At 49.9% G+C, this 13,803-nt stretch overlaps 1 protein-coding gene across 15 annotated transcripts in view; it reads right to left on the bottom strand.

Moving 5' to 3' along the window:
• The window catches only part of Tnrc18 (trinucleotide repeat containing 18), an 88,825-nt gene that overhangs the window by 11,514 nt on the left and 63,508 nt on the right, over positions 1-13,803 (bottom strand). For all 15 annotated transcript variants that reach the window (XM_063234059.1, XM_063234057.1, XM_063234056.1 and 12 more), the window contains 2 exons: positions 13,118-13,378; positions 4,890-5,317 (listed from right to left, as the gene is read on the bottom strand). In XM_063234059.1, coding sequence (XP_063090129.1) covers positions 4,890-5,317; positions 13,118-13,378 — 689 coding nt within the window. The remainder of the gene's footprint in view (positions 1-4,889; positions 5,318-13,117; positions 13,379-13,803) is intronic.

Raw genomic sequence — 13,803 nt, 5'->3', positions numbered from 1 at the left:
CCCCATCCCCAGCTTAACCTCAATCATTTCATTACTCTGTATATTTTGTTGCCCCAAAAGACAGGCTGGGAAGTATACACAAGCGGTATGATCAAAAAGCACTGTGACTGTTTATGATTAAAACTGCAGTATAGTGAAAGACACACTGTCATCAGTCCCCTCAAATCCGCTCCCGCACTGTGAACATGTTTATCCCACCATTGTGGCCATATTCAGAGCAGATCTGGAAGTCTGCTTCCGTGAGTATCTTTAGTTGCATGGTTATAACTGCCTCATTGTCCTGAACTGATTCAAAATGTTTTCCTTTCGTGGTCATTTTGACTTTGGAGAAGAGCCAGAAGTTGGACGGTGCCAGATCTGGTAAAAAGGTGGGTGTGGACACAGTCATGTTTTTATGAGCCTGACTTTCCTTTGGCTGGCACTTGGAGGAACATTCACAGGATATTTGATCAGACCTTGTAAAAGCATTCAGGAAAGAGAACTTCAGAACTGCTTCACAAAATAAAAGAAGAGGGCTGAAGCTATAGCTCAGTGGCACAAGTGCCTGCCTGGTAAGCACAAGTCCTGAGTTCGATTCCTGATACAAAAAGAAAAGAAAATGAAAGAACAAGGCTTGGCATGTGGTGCATGCCCAGCACTGTGAGGCAGGAGGACTGCTGCAAATTTGAGGCCAACTTTGGCTACATGGTGAGACCCTGGCTCAAAAAACCAACAGACCAAACTAAATATAAATATATATATGACACAGGCACGAACAATGGGGTCAGTGATAGGATCAATGACGGACGATGTGTCATTACTGGAGTATATTTTTAAATTTAATCTCTTAGGGCCTGGGGATTTAGCTCAGCAGGCAGTCGTGAGTTCAATCCCCGGTACCGATAAAAAGGAAAAAGACAAAAAAAAATGTAAACTCTCACCTTCCCTTGGATGTAAGAGTTCCCGTCCCACCATCCTCCTGCTGCTAACAGTGTGCCACAGCCTTCCAGAACTCTCCACCAGCACATGCAGGCAGGTGGACGCTGAAGCTACACACACATTTCTTTTTAAGACATGGGAATTTACCCAAAGTCCTGCTGTAAATCCCCTAGCCCTGTACAGCTGCTATACACAAGGGAGGCTCCTAACGGCTGCAGGATATGGCACTGTGGGGGCGGCTCTGTCATGCTGTCAGGCATTTCACCAACCCGGGGGCAGACAGCCAAGCTGCCTCTATTTTTCAACTCTTTCAAATAACGTTCCCCAGAGACAGACACAGATACACACGCATGCACGCATGCGACCTGACACGTATGCTGGAAGGGCACTGAAAACCAGAGCCCTACTTGAGGACCAGCCTCACCCATCTCAGATGGAGAAAGAACCTGTGGCTTCAAGGTGGGCAGGAGGTAGCTGAGTCTCTCTCTCTCTTTTTTTTGTCTTTTTCCTTTTTATCGGTACCAGGGATCGAACTCACGACTGCCTGCTTGCAAGGCAGGCTCTTATGCCGCTGAGCTAAATCCCCAGCCCCTAGCTGAGTCTCTTTTAAGAAAGGGCCTCCTGTAGAGGTTTGTGGATCTGAGCAAAAAACTGGAAGCAATCGGATGCCTGGCCACCTGACCCAGAAATGGTCACACACACACACACACACACACACACACACCCCTAGCTTTAAGCCTTGGTTATGCAGCTAGCATCACAGAGTAACTAAGAGCTGATGGTGTAAGATACTGGAAATGCTGGGTCTTTGCAGAAAGCCGCCAAACTACAGCTAGTACAACCCAGAGGCTATGGTGGGGTCTGGCCCAAGTGACATGATACTTCCAGTTGTTTGTTCTACTGTGGTTTGGTGGCACTGGGGACTGAACCCAGGGCCTTTATACCAAGCCACACCCTCAGCCCTTTTTATTTTAACAGTGTCTTGCTTAGTTCAAGCTGGTCTCCATCTTTCAACCCTCCTGCCTCAGCCTCCCAGAGTGCTGGGATCACAGGTGTGCAACACCAAGCCTGGCTCAGTGATTTAAAAAGAGACAGGTCAAACACAAAACCACCAAGGGCAGGCAGGAGGAAATTAAGAAACAAGAAATTCAAAGCAATTACATTCAAAGGGACAAAAAGAGCTGTGTTCTAGAGTCTGCAGCTTCACCTCCATGGGGGACACACACACGCGTGTACTCTGGATTTTCCTGTTTTGATGACGTTTTCATCCCATTTGTAGCACTGAGAGCAGAAGGCATGCCGAGGGGATGCACCCTGGACACACCGTCTGGGTCTCTACTACCTGTTATTAGACGGGTGCTTTACCTCAGAGCTTTGAGGCTGCGCACCCAGGGCAGGGGAAAAGGCCCTCTCTGTACAGATGTTTTCTTCCTTTTTATTTACATTATTTTTTCTGGTACGGGGATTCAATCCTGCTGCCACATCTCCAGCACGTTCTTATTTTTTTTCCCCCACAGCACCAGGGATTGAACTCATGACCTCGCGCATGCCTGGCAGGTGCTTACGCCCCCGAGCTAATCCCCAGCCCTCGGGCTGCTTACTTGAAGACAGCCTCACTAAGTTGCCCCTGTTGGCCTCAAATCTCCAATGCTCCTGCCTCAGCCTGAGAGTCCAGGCTAGGCCCACTTCCTTCTCCCACTTCTTTATATTCCAAACCTCTTTTATTATCACATCAAACCAGAAACTCTTTTGCCCTTTGACTAGAAAAATCATTGCTGGGAGCCCCTCTCCCCTTTATTTCCGTAAGAAGGCGAGGCTCCTGCCCTCTCAAGGGCCACCTGGGACCTGGGCTGGCAGAGGGACCCACTGCACCGTGGTGTGCTCTGAGTTAGGTTCCCCTAACCTCAGTCTCTCGTCTCTGGTTCCAGTTACCTGACGTCAGCTGCTGTCCAGAAATGCTACAAAGAAAATGCCAGAAATGAACACCTACGAAGTCTCCAACTGCATGCCCTCCTGAGTGCACGAGGAACGTTTGCACTGCCCTGTCCCATCCTATCTCAGCGGGGACATAGCATCCCTGTCCCTGGAGTCCAGCTGCACCCCTTGGTCGCTTGGGCACCAGCTGGGAACTGGGGACAGCTGCTGTGTGGCCAAACTCACTCAGGACTCTACTCAGTGTGGCTTCAGGCACTCATGGGGCCTTAGAACGCATCGCAGGATGGGGGGCGACTGTATCTGTGGTTAAATGGTTGCAGCAGGTCTGGACCTGCTGGGGGTGCCCCAGTAGGAACATTGTTATTTATTATGCTGGTATCCTTTCTGCAAGGCCTGACTACATGAGCTGGCCCTGGGCACAAACCTCGATGCCCGTGGATGGTGCCTGACCACAACCCCTCTCATTCTCCTTATCACTCCCTCCTGAGGAAACTTGACTTCTGAGTCTCAGCCCTTTTTGGTGATTTTTTCCTTGAATGTCACTGTTTTTTGAGGGTTCCTTCTCCTGCAAGGACTCAATAGAAAGGCCTGAAGCAGAGCGATATGCAGAGCCAGTTAAGTCTGAATGCAACTGCTTAGTGGGGGAACCACTAGCCATTAGCTTCCTAGCAGTGAATGCAAAAAGGGCAATACATCTAACTATAGCGTTTCTGGAAAAGCAAGCATTCTTACTCTGAAGTGTCCATCAAGAAAATCTAAACAATTTTTCTCTTGGGTAGGAAAAGAACCCTATCTCAGTTCAGTGGTAGAGCACTTGCCAAGCATACAAGAGGCCCTGGGTTCCATCCTCAGCAACAAAAGGAAAAGAAAAGCCCATATCTAGTTTCACATTTTTACCTCTAAAGAGATGGGGTTTTCCTGCAGGTGACAGTGGAGGCCACAAACCACAATAGTGTGGGTAATGCCAGTGACACTGCCACCAACAGAAACCACAGGGTCCCCAGCCCACAACAGTTACTACCTACCCTGCTACACATGTGGCTCCATGCTATACTGAACCCTGTGCTCCTCCTTAGTGTCCACACCATTGGGCCTTTGGAAGCTGTGGCCACCTGCTGTGTCTCCTGCAGCCAGAAGGTCCGGCTCTCAGCTGGCTCTTCCAGGGGGAGGTCAAGTCTTCAGGAGGAGGGCGTGGCAGGAGGACCTCGGGTCACCGCTGCCAGGTGCCCTCAAGCACACTGGGAGACCCTTTGGTTTCCGTCCTTACAGCTGGCTGGCAAGGCAGTGGTTTTGCTCCCCCTCTTCCTCCATGAAGTGCCTCCTCCCACGGGCCAGAAACAATGGGCTAATGGATCCAGGGCTGCAACTTCCCACCTGCAAGCTACAGCTATGCTAGCCCTCTTCTCTCTCTGAGTCACTTAACTAGGTTCTCAAACAGTAGGGGCTGGGGATATAGCCCAGTGGCACAAGTGCTTCCTGGCAAGTGTAAGGTCCTGAGTTCAATTCTTGGTACCAAAGAAAAAGACCAGACTGAATTACATAGCAAGGCCTTGTCTCAAAAATAATTTTTTGGGCTGGGGATTTAGCTCAGTGGCATAAGCACCTGCCTGGCAAGCTCGAGGTCATGAGTTTGATCCCCACTACCAAAAAAAAAAAAATCAAACAGTGATGGAAAGCTGGCCAGCATGAGCCCTAGATGTTGTGTTCATTTACACATCTTTTTTTGTTGTTTTCTCTTCTTGTGGTACTGGAGGAGGAACCCAGGGCTGCCACACCATGTCCCCAGTCCCTCTTGTGTTTTTAAAATTTTGAATCACTGAGATGCCCAAGTTGGGCTTGCACCTGAGATCCTCTTGCCTCAGCCTCCCATTCACACACAATTTTAAATGCTGTAAGACAGGGTGCAGGGGGGCAAAGCCCTCCATAAGGAAGCGAGAAGGTGGTGAAGCTCCTTTCCTCGACTGGCTCACTGACTCTGAAGCCCATCTGAGGCTGCAGAGCCAGCCCAGCTCTGTGCCCGAGCCCCAGCTGCCTACCTTCCTGGGGTCCTTCCTGTCCCGGGCGCGGCCGCCGTCCTTGCGCGGGCTGGGCGGGCCCCGGGCACAGCGGCCGGCCTTGGCAGGGGTCGGGGTGCTGCTGCTGGGAGCGGGTGCCGATGCGGCAGCCGAGGCGTCGTGCAGGAAGATGCGCTCGCTGCGCCGCCGAGTCCACAGGTCGTCATCGCTGGCCTCGGGCCCCGCCTCAAAGCCCGGCTCCTTGGGACCCCGTAGCTTGCGGGCCTTGCGCCCCTTGTCCGCGGCCAGCTTGGCCTTGTCGGGGCTGCTGGGGCCACGGGCGCAGGGCGCGGGGGTGGCCAGCGGGGCCCCAGGCTCACCCGGTGCCTTCTTGGGCCGCAGCAGCGTGGCGGGGGGCGGCCGGCGCACCTTGACCTCACTCTCCGAGTCTGTGTACTCAAACTCCGTGCCTGGAAGGAAGGGAAGGGGCGACACTGAGCTAGGGGGCCCACTTGCTGCCAGGAGAGGGGCAGGTACGCAGCCTGACCCACACCCGAACAGCGTGGCCCTCACCCCAAGAGATCCAGGGGTGTGGAAAGCTGGCCAGTGCCTCCAGGTATCCTGGAACCCTACAAGTAAAGGCAGGGGAGCCAGAGGGCCCAGCACAGGCAACAGGAAAACCCAGAAAAGCCTGTGCCCAGGGCCTCTCCTGATGCCCTCTGCACGCTGGAACCCCAGGCTCACCCATACCATGTAGGATACCACCACAGTGGTGAGGAGGCCCAGCCCCCTCACCAGCCCTGTCCTCCGAAGACCAAGGAACCCACTACCTGCCCTCTGGGGCTTCGGATACCTACCTTACTTGCCACTGCCACTGCTGGCTCCCACCCAACCCCACCTGCAGACCTCTGGGCTTTCCCTTCTCCTCCTCCCTCCACAGATGTACCATCTCACTCCACCTCGACTTGGAAAACCCCCAGTCCGCTGTGACGGGACTGCCTAGCACCCCTCTGCCCACACCTCCCTCATCACGCTGGTACACCGTGTCCAGCACGTCTGGCCTGCCCTGTCCCCTAGAGCTGGTTCTCTCAGTTCTTAGGGAGTCTCAAGGCTCACACAGGCTGAGCCTGGACAGAGCTGACACCCAGGAAAAGCATTAGCGTGTGGGTTGCTGACACTTCCATGGAGACGGGGACTTTGGATGAGGTCCCAGGGATGGCCAGTGACCTACTGTGGCGTCCCGACAGCACACAGGCCAAGACCAGCCCAACTGGCTCAGGTACAAGGGTTCTCCTGGGAGGCCACCCTTGAAGAGGCAGCCTAAGTAGTGGAACCTGGGGGTACTGGCAAAGCCTGAGGATCTCAACAATTCATCTCCCACAGCGCAAGGAGGCAGCTGGGGCTTTCTGGCTGAGGACAGACTAGACAGATTATGACTTGGCCCCAAGACAGCCCACCACAGGTATGCCCTGTGTGGGCAGGTGGACAGTGGACTGAGAAGGTGCCTGTGGAAGAGACAGGCTTTTTTTTTTTTTTGGTGGTACCAAGGATCAAACTTATGACCTTGTGCTTGCCAGGCAGGTTGCTTACACTGCTGAGCTAAATCCCCAGCCCCAAAAGGGACAAACTGCCCTGCATCCTTGCCCCAGCCCAGGCCACAGGCTCCTTGGCGGTCAGAGCAGGCAGGGCTGCACACAGGTGGAAAGAAAGGAGCCCTTCTGGCCTCAGCAGCAGGAAAAAGGAGGTTAGATGCTGATGACACAGAGGAGAGGAGAAAGAAGGACCCCTGGGCTCTGCCTGTCCACAGGTGGGTCAGATTTGACATGGCCCAGTGAGTAGCAGATGCCGATCCGAAAAAGAGACCCCATTGGCCACCCAGGGAACAGAAAAAGGAGTTCCAGTCCCACCAAGGCACCCCCTGTGGAAAGGCAACACCACTCACTGAAGAAAACCAGAGCATCCGGACCCCACATCCACAGCCCACCCCACTCCCAGCACCCGAGCCAAAGATGATCAACGAGGAAGAGCGGGAAGGTGTGCGGCGTTCTGGAGAGAGAAGGCCACCTCTGGCCACCTCTGACGCCAAGGTGTAGCCCACCTGGGGACAAAGCGGGGAGGGTTCTCTGGGGAGACCCCTAAGGAGGCAAAGCAAAACTCGTGTGGGTTTTCTCTTTGTGTTTTATCCTGCTGATGGCACCTAGAGCCCTCACCCCCACCTATATCCCCACCCTTCACATTACTGAGACAGGGCCTCACAAAACTGCTAAATTGTCAAGGTTGGGCTCCAACTTGTGATCCTCCTGGTTCAGCCTCTACAGCAACAGAAAACCGGGAATGGCCAGCAGTTAAATAGAAATAACTCAAAAGAACCAAACGGAAGTTCTAGAACTGAAAATTACCACTTTGAAAATAAGAAATTGACAAAAGGGACCTAGGAGCAGAAGGGGGTTGAGTAAGAGAGGTGAGTCTGGAGAAGGAACCACAGCGCCTGAGATCTGTCAGGTGGTAACGAATGGTATGGAAAAACACTCAGGCAGCAGTCAAGCTGAGGATAAGCAGTGATTTGCAAACAGACCCAAGTGCTACGTGAACACAAGGCAGTACCAGGAAGTCTGCACCGACTGTACCGAGGCACATCGCGGTGCCGCTGAGACGGAGTAAAGCAGAGCCCAGAGAAAGAACGGCAGGAGAAGCCACACTCGGACCCGGGGGCCCCTCTGAAAGCATCCGGTCACTAGGGATGGGTCTCAAAGGGAACCGTGGACCCCAGTCTCTTCCTCTCCCCCTCTTTTCCCTATCAGAGCGAAGAGCTTCCTTAGCCATCTTAGAGGTCCACAGCAGGTCAGTCTAGACTCAACTGGCAAATTCGTGAGCCAAAACGGAGCTTTCTTCTTTTTAATATGATTGTCTCAGGTATTGGTTGCAATAACAGAAAGCTGACCAACACTTAGAAAAAACCATCAGACTAATGGGTGACTTTCCATCAGAAACTGGAAGCTAGAAGAGAGATCATTAAAGTGCTGGGAGAAAAATTGGAAATGGAAAATTTTATATTCAATGAAAATATTAAAACATCACTCAAGAATGAAGGTGAAATGGAAATATTTTCAGATGAAAGAACACTAAGAAAATTCATCTTGGACCGGGGATTGAGCTCAGCACTCTAAGCACCTGCCTGGAAAGCATGAGGTTGAGTTCGATCCCCAATACCAAGTAAAAAAAGAAAGAAAGAAAATTCATTGCAAAGTGTGACAGTACACACCTATAATTCCAGCACTCTGGAAGGTTAAGGTAGGACATGAGTCTGAGTTCAAGTGATTTAGCAAGAACTATCTCGAGATGCAAACAGTAAAAGGCTCGGCATGGTGACACATGGCTGTAATCCCAGAACTCAGGAGGCTGAAACAGGACAATTGCCATGCATTCAAGGCCAGCCTGGGCTATGTAGTAAGACCCCACCCCCCAAAAACCAAGTGGGGGGAGGCTAGATACATAACTCAGTGTGAAGGCTCTGAGTTTAAGCCCATTACTTTAAAAAAATTAAGGATTCATTTAAATAGAAAGAATCCATGTTCACAGATCAAAAGGTTTATAATGTTAAGAGACCAATCTGCCCCAAAATGATCTGCCAGTTCAACACAGTTCCTGTCAAAATGCCGGTTGTCTTTTTTGGCAGAAATTGACAAGCTGATTCTAAAACTTACATGGAATGCCTAAGTGCCAAAACAACTTTAAAAGAAAAAAAAGGAAAAATTTGGGAAGCTCACATTTTCTAACTGCAAAACTTACACCAAAGCTACCGTAAACCAAGACAATGTGGCACTGGCATAAGAATAGATATAATGGATGTTTAGATCACTGGAAAAGAGTTGGAAGTCCAGAAATAATTCCTTGCATTTATGCTCAATTAATTTTCAACAAAGCAGCAAGGCCCTACTGGTACAACTGAGTATCAACACGGAAAAGTCCCCTGCATCATTCCACACACAAAAATTAACTAGAAATGGATCGCAAATCTAAACAAAACAGCCCAAACCGTAACAGTCTTAGGAAAAACCAGGAGCAAATCCTTGTGACCTTGGATTATACAGTACTCTCTTCCATTCGACCCTAGAGCCAGGTGACAAGAAACAGAAAATCAGGTTTCATCAAAATTAAAAACATTTGCTGGGAGCAGCAGTATACACTCGCCATTCCAATGACTGAGGAGGCTGAGGCAGAAGGGTTGCTAGTTCAAGGCCAGCCTGGGTAACTTAGCAAGATCTTGTCTCAAAATAAAAATAAAAAGGGATGGCAATATAATTCAATAGTTGACCACTGCTTAGCATGCACATGTCCCTGGAATTGATCCCCAAGACAGATAGATAGATGAATAAGACAGATAGATGGGAACTTTTGTTTTGAATAATGATATCAAAAAGGTGAATAGATTTCGATTCTCCATACAAAAAAAAAATGAGTAAAAAACTCACAGAGAAAAAATACCTGCTAATTATATTATAGCAGATAAGTCTTATCTGACTGTTAATCAAAATATATAAAGACTGCTTAATAACTTTTGAAAAGTTAACAAAAACTAAGATTTAAATATGATTTCTTTTTCCAGTACTGGGATCAAATCCAGGAGGCCTATGCATACTAGGCAAGGACTCTATATCTGAGCTACATCCCAGACCTTTTTATTGTTGAGATAAGGTCTCCCTAAATTGGCCAACTGGCCCTAAACTTGCAATACTCTCTCAGCCTCCTGAATGGCTGAGATTACAGGTGTGCACTGCCATACCTGGTTTAAATAAGATACGTCTTAAAAGAAGACACAACACATGCCTGGAGTCCCAGCACGCCAGAGGCTGAGTCAGGAGGATTGCCACAAGATTGAGGCCAGCCTGGTTACACAGAGGGCAAAGCCAGCCTGCACTACACAGTGACAGACCCTGTCTTGGACAACAGCAACAACAACATTAAAAGAAAACAGATATAGACAGAAGTAAGCCAGAAATACATATATGGGAAGATATTCAAAATCATTAGATATTACAGAAATACAAATCAAAACCATAATGAAAGGCTGGGATGTAGCTCAGTGGTGAGTGCTTGCCTAGCATGCAGGAGGCCCTGGATTCCAGCTCCTGCCCAGAAAACACACCACACACTGAGACACAACGTCACATCTGCAGGGACGGCTGTAATCCCAAAGACAGACAGACAGGATGTGGAGAAACTGGAATCTCCTACACTCTGGTGGAATGTGCTTTGGAAAAACAGTTCGATAACTCCTCAAAAATTACACAGTGACCCAGCAGTTCCATTACTAAGAGAACTGAAAACACGGCCTCACAAAGCTCTGTATGCATGCATTCCTAGCAGCATCAGCCGTAAAAACCTAAAAACGCAAACAACCAGAATGCCCATCAGCTGCTGAGGAGACACACAAGTGGCTATCAGTGGCAGCTGATGTGGCCGTAGAGCGAAAGGAGGCGCTGCATGTTACCCCGAGGGTGAGCCTGCAAACCACACAGCCAAACAAAGACCACACACTGCACAGACGTTTACACGAAAAGTTAATAGGTAAATCCAAAAGAAGGGATTGCCCAGAGCTGGAGCTGTGCGGGAACACAGTGAATGTGAGGTTTCCTTTTGAGGTGATGAGAATGTTCAGAAATTAGATAGCAGTGATAGTTCCCCAACTCTGAACATAATAAAAACCACTGAGGGCCAAGGATTTAGCTCAGTTGCGTTAAGCACCTGCATGGCAAAAACCACTCAGTGGTAGGTTGTGAAGGTATATTTTATGGTATGTGAATTATATCTTTTTGTTTGTTTGTTTCCTTTTTATCGGTACCGGGGATCAAACTCACGACTGCCTGCTTGCAAAGCAGGCACTTATGCCGCTGAGCTAAATCCCCAGCCCCGTGTTAAATATCTTAACAAAGCTATTTAAAAAGAAAAGGCTATTATAAAGAGATAGTCAGACCCACTTTTTTTTTTTTTTTTTTTTTTTTGGTCTTTTTGAGACAGGGTCTCGCTATGCAGTTCAGGCTGGCCTTGAACTCACTTTGTAGCCTAGGCTGGTCTCGAACTTGCAAAGGATCCTCCTGCCTCAGCCTCCCAAGTGCTAGGATTATAGGCGTGAGCCACCATGCCCAGCTGCTAGACCCACCCATATTATTATATATTATGCATTTATTATAATAAATATAATAAGCCCTCCAATGAAAAGATACAAATCATAGAAAGAATGTTTTTAAAAAGACCCAAGAATATATTGTCTATAAGAAGCTTACAGTAAATATAAAGACAAAGATATTTTTTTTTCCTTTTTTTTCCTTTTTATCGGTACCGGGTATCGAACTCACGACTGCCTGCTTGCAAGGCAGGCGCTTTATGCCGCTGAGCTAAATCCCCAGCCCCCAAGACAAAGATATATTAAGGTAGCCAGCTGCTGTGGTGCACACCTGTCATTCTAGCATTTTGGGAGGCTAAGGCAGAAAGATCAAAAGTTCAAATCCCACCTGAGCAACCCCGTCTCAAAAAAGGGGCCGGGGATTTAGCTCATTGCAAAGGTCCTGGGTTCAGTCCCCAGTATCACACACACAGCATAAAACAAAATGACAAAATGGCAGAGAAAAAAAAATATACCGCAGAAATGGCAAGGACAAGGAAGATGAAGAGACTGCGTGTACCAGATAAAATGGGTCAAAACAGAATCTAACGCCAGGGTTAGAAAGGAACACTTTATAACAAAGATGAGTCAAGGGGAAGCCATGATGCTCGCAAACGTGTCTGTGCCGAGTAACAGAGCTGCAGATACACAAAGCAAAACCTGACAGCATCGAAAGGAGAACTAGTGATTTTAAACATCTCTAAGCAACTGATAGAAGTGGACCTGAAAAGTCCAATGAACATGTGGATCAGTAAGATAACCAGTCAAGTTCCCTCAAGTAGTTGGAAATATCTTTTTAAATAATCACTAATTCGAAGTAGAAATCACCAGAGAAAAGAATGAGAAGTGAAAATATGATGACATATCAAAATGTGGGAGGTGTAGGTAGAGAGATTTGGAGCCTTCGATGTCTACCGGCAAAAAGAACAGTCCCAAACTGATGACCTAAACTTCTACCTTAAGAAACAGGTGGTTGCAAAGTATGCCCAAAGAAAACAGAAAGAAGGAAATATCGCAGAAATCAATGAAATAGATAATTTCTAGCCAGTCTGATCCACAAGGAAAAAAAGGCACAAGTTATTTGTATTGCAAGGAAAAAGGAAGCATCACTACAGACCCTTCCAACACGAAAGGTGTACAAAGGAAGTAATTCAAATTACGTGATGATACATTTGATAATCATGATGACACGGGTGCCTATGGCTGCAGGGACAGACGTTTGAAAACCTGAAGGACTACAATGGCTGGTGGCAAATCAGGGGCTGTGGACAGGATGCAGGTGCAGGGACAGACAAGTGGCATCTACCAAAAGGCAGCAGGGAGCCAATTCTGAGCAGAGAGGCGGCAGGGTGGGGCTTGGGCCTCGTGGGAAAGTCCTCTAGATATTGCTGCCTGACACACCAAGTAGAGACTGACTTGGAGGGGGCCAGGTCTGCAGTCCCCATGTCCCACCCAGCCCTGCAGGGACGGTAAGGAGGTGCCTGCTCTCACTGTTGAGAAAAGCACACAAGGCCCTGACGCAGGGTGTGATCAGACGCAGAGGCAGGAAGGAAGCAAAGCCAGGGTGAACTTGAGCCTCTTGCCCGAGCATTAGTGCTGTGACCATGCTGGGCCATTGGGGTGATGACACAGAATCTGCTGACTCCAACTCCTTCAGGGCCAGTGACACTTGGCCATTGGCTGCCCCACCCACTGGGTCACAGCTCCAAGGTCCTGGATGTCATCAGCTTTCCTATTCTCCAGGCTGTTCTTTCTTTCCCCCACCACCTCCCTCCAGCCAGCACCTACATCTCTCAGGGACCGGAAGGATGTCACCAAGCTAGAGTGGGTTGGAGCCACCTTTGGGCTTCCATAGCCTCCAGGACTTGTCTTAAGGCTGTGTTTATCAGAGCACAAAGGTGGAGCAGCTCAGCCTCAAGCAGCTACACCTTGAGCAGCCAGAGGCCCTGCGAGGACTCTCCTCACCAGCACTGCTCTACGTGGGACAGGGTTGGCCTCAGGTGTTCCCCCGCTCCCCAGCTCTGCCTGTACCCACAGCTGAGTCTCAGTCTCCTCATCTGTGGGATGGGCCGAAGTGCCACCTCCCTGCAGTCCCCGCCACACTCACTCATTAGACTCTGCCGCTCCTCTTTCTTCCGAGCTTTCTGCTTGGCCTCCAGCTGCACCACAGACAGGGACGGTCCCACCATAGGGCTGGGGAGGGCACTGGCTGCAAAGCGGGCCAGCAGGCCCAGCCCACTCTCCTCCAGGCCTGGTGACAGCGCCCGCTCCCGAGTGCCCAGCCTATAGCCACCAGCAGCCTCCTCATCCTCCTCCTCCTCCTCCTCCTCCTCCTCCAGCTCCTCCTCGTCCTCCTCGGAGGTCTCATCTGGCGTGCAGAAAACAGGGAATAAGTCAGGGCTCTGGCCCACTGTGTGCCTCCCCCCACCACCCACCACCCCTGGGACTGGAGTGCCCACAGCTCCAGCCTTACCCCGCAGCCTCACCACGTGGCCGTTGGGGGAGATCCCAAAGTATCCCCTGGTCCCACCCATGCTTGCCCAGGGCCTCAACCCACGGAGCCCAACACATGGGCATCCTGGACAGCCCAGAGAAGCAGCAGCTCTGAGTGTCAGGGTGGGCTTCTGTGCGGGGAGCACCAACATGCATGTGTGCTGTGGGCAGGGGACAGACACACAGACAGGACTGGAGACAGCGCTCGCCACAGTCTCACGCGCACACACACATACCCCAACAGACAAGAAGGCTTAGGAAGGAGGCAGGAGAGGAGGAGGAGGAGGAGGAGGAGGAGGA

Source organism: Cavia porcellus, unplaced genomic scaffold (assembly GCF_034190915.1).
Source record: "Cavia porcellus strain 051 isolate PalLab524CR breed Dunkin Hartley unplaced genomic scaffold, mCavPor4.1 scaffold_23, whole genome shotgun sequence".
NCBI lineage: Eukaryota > Metazoa > Chordata > Mammalia > Rodentia > Caviidae > Cavia > Cavia porcellus.
The sequence above is the reverse complement of the archived record's forward strand: the minus strand, read 5'-3'. Positions and strand labels throughout refer to the sequence as shown.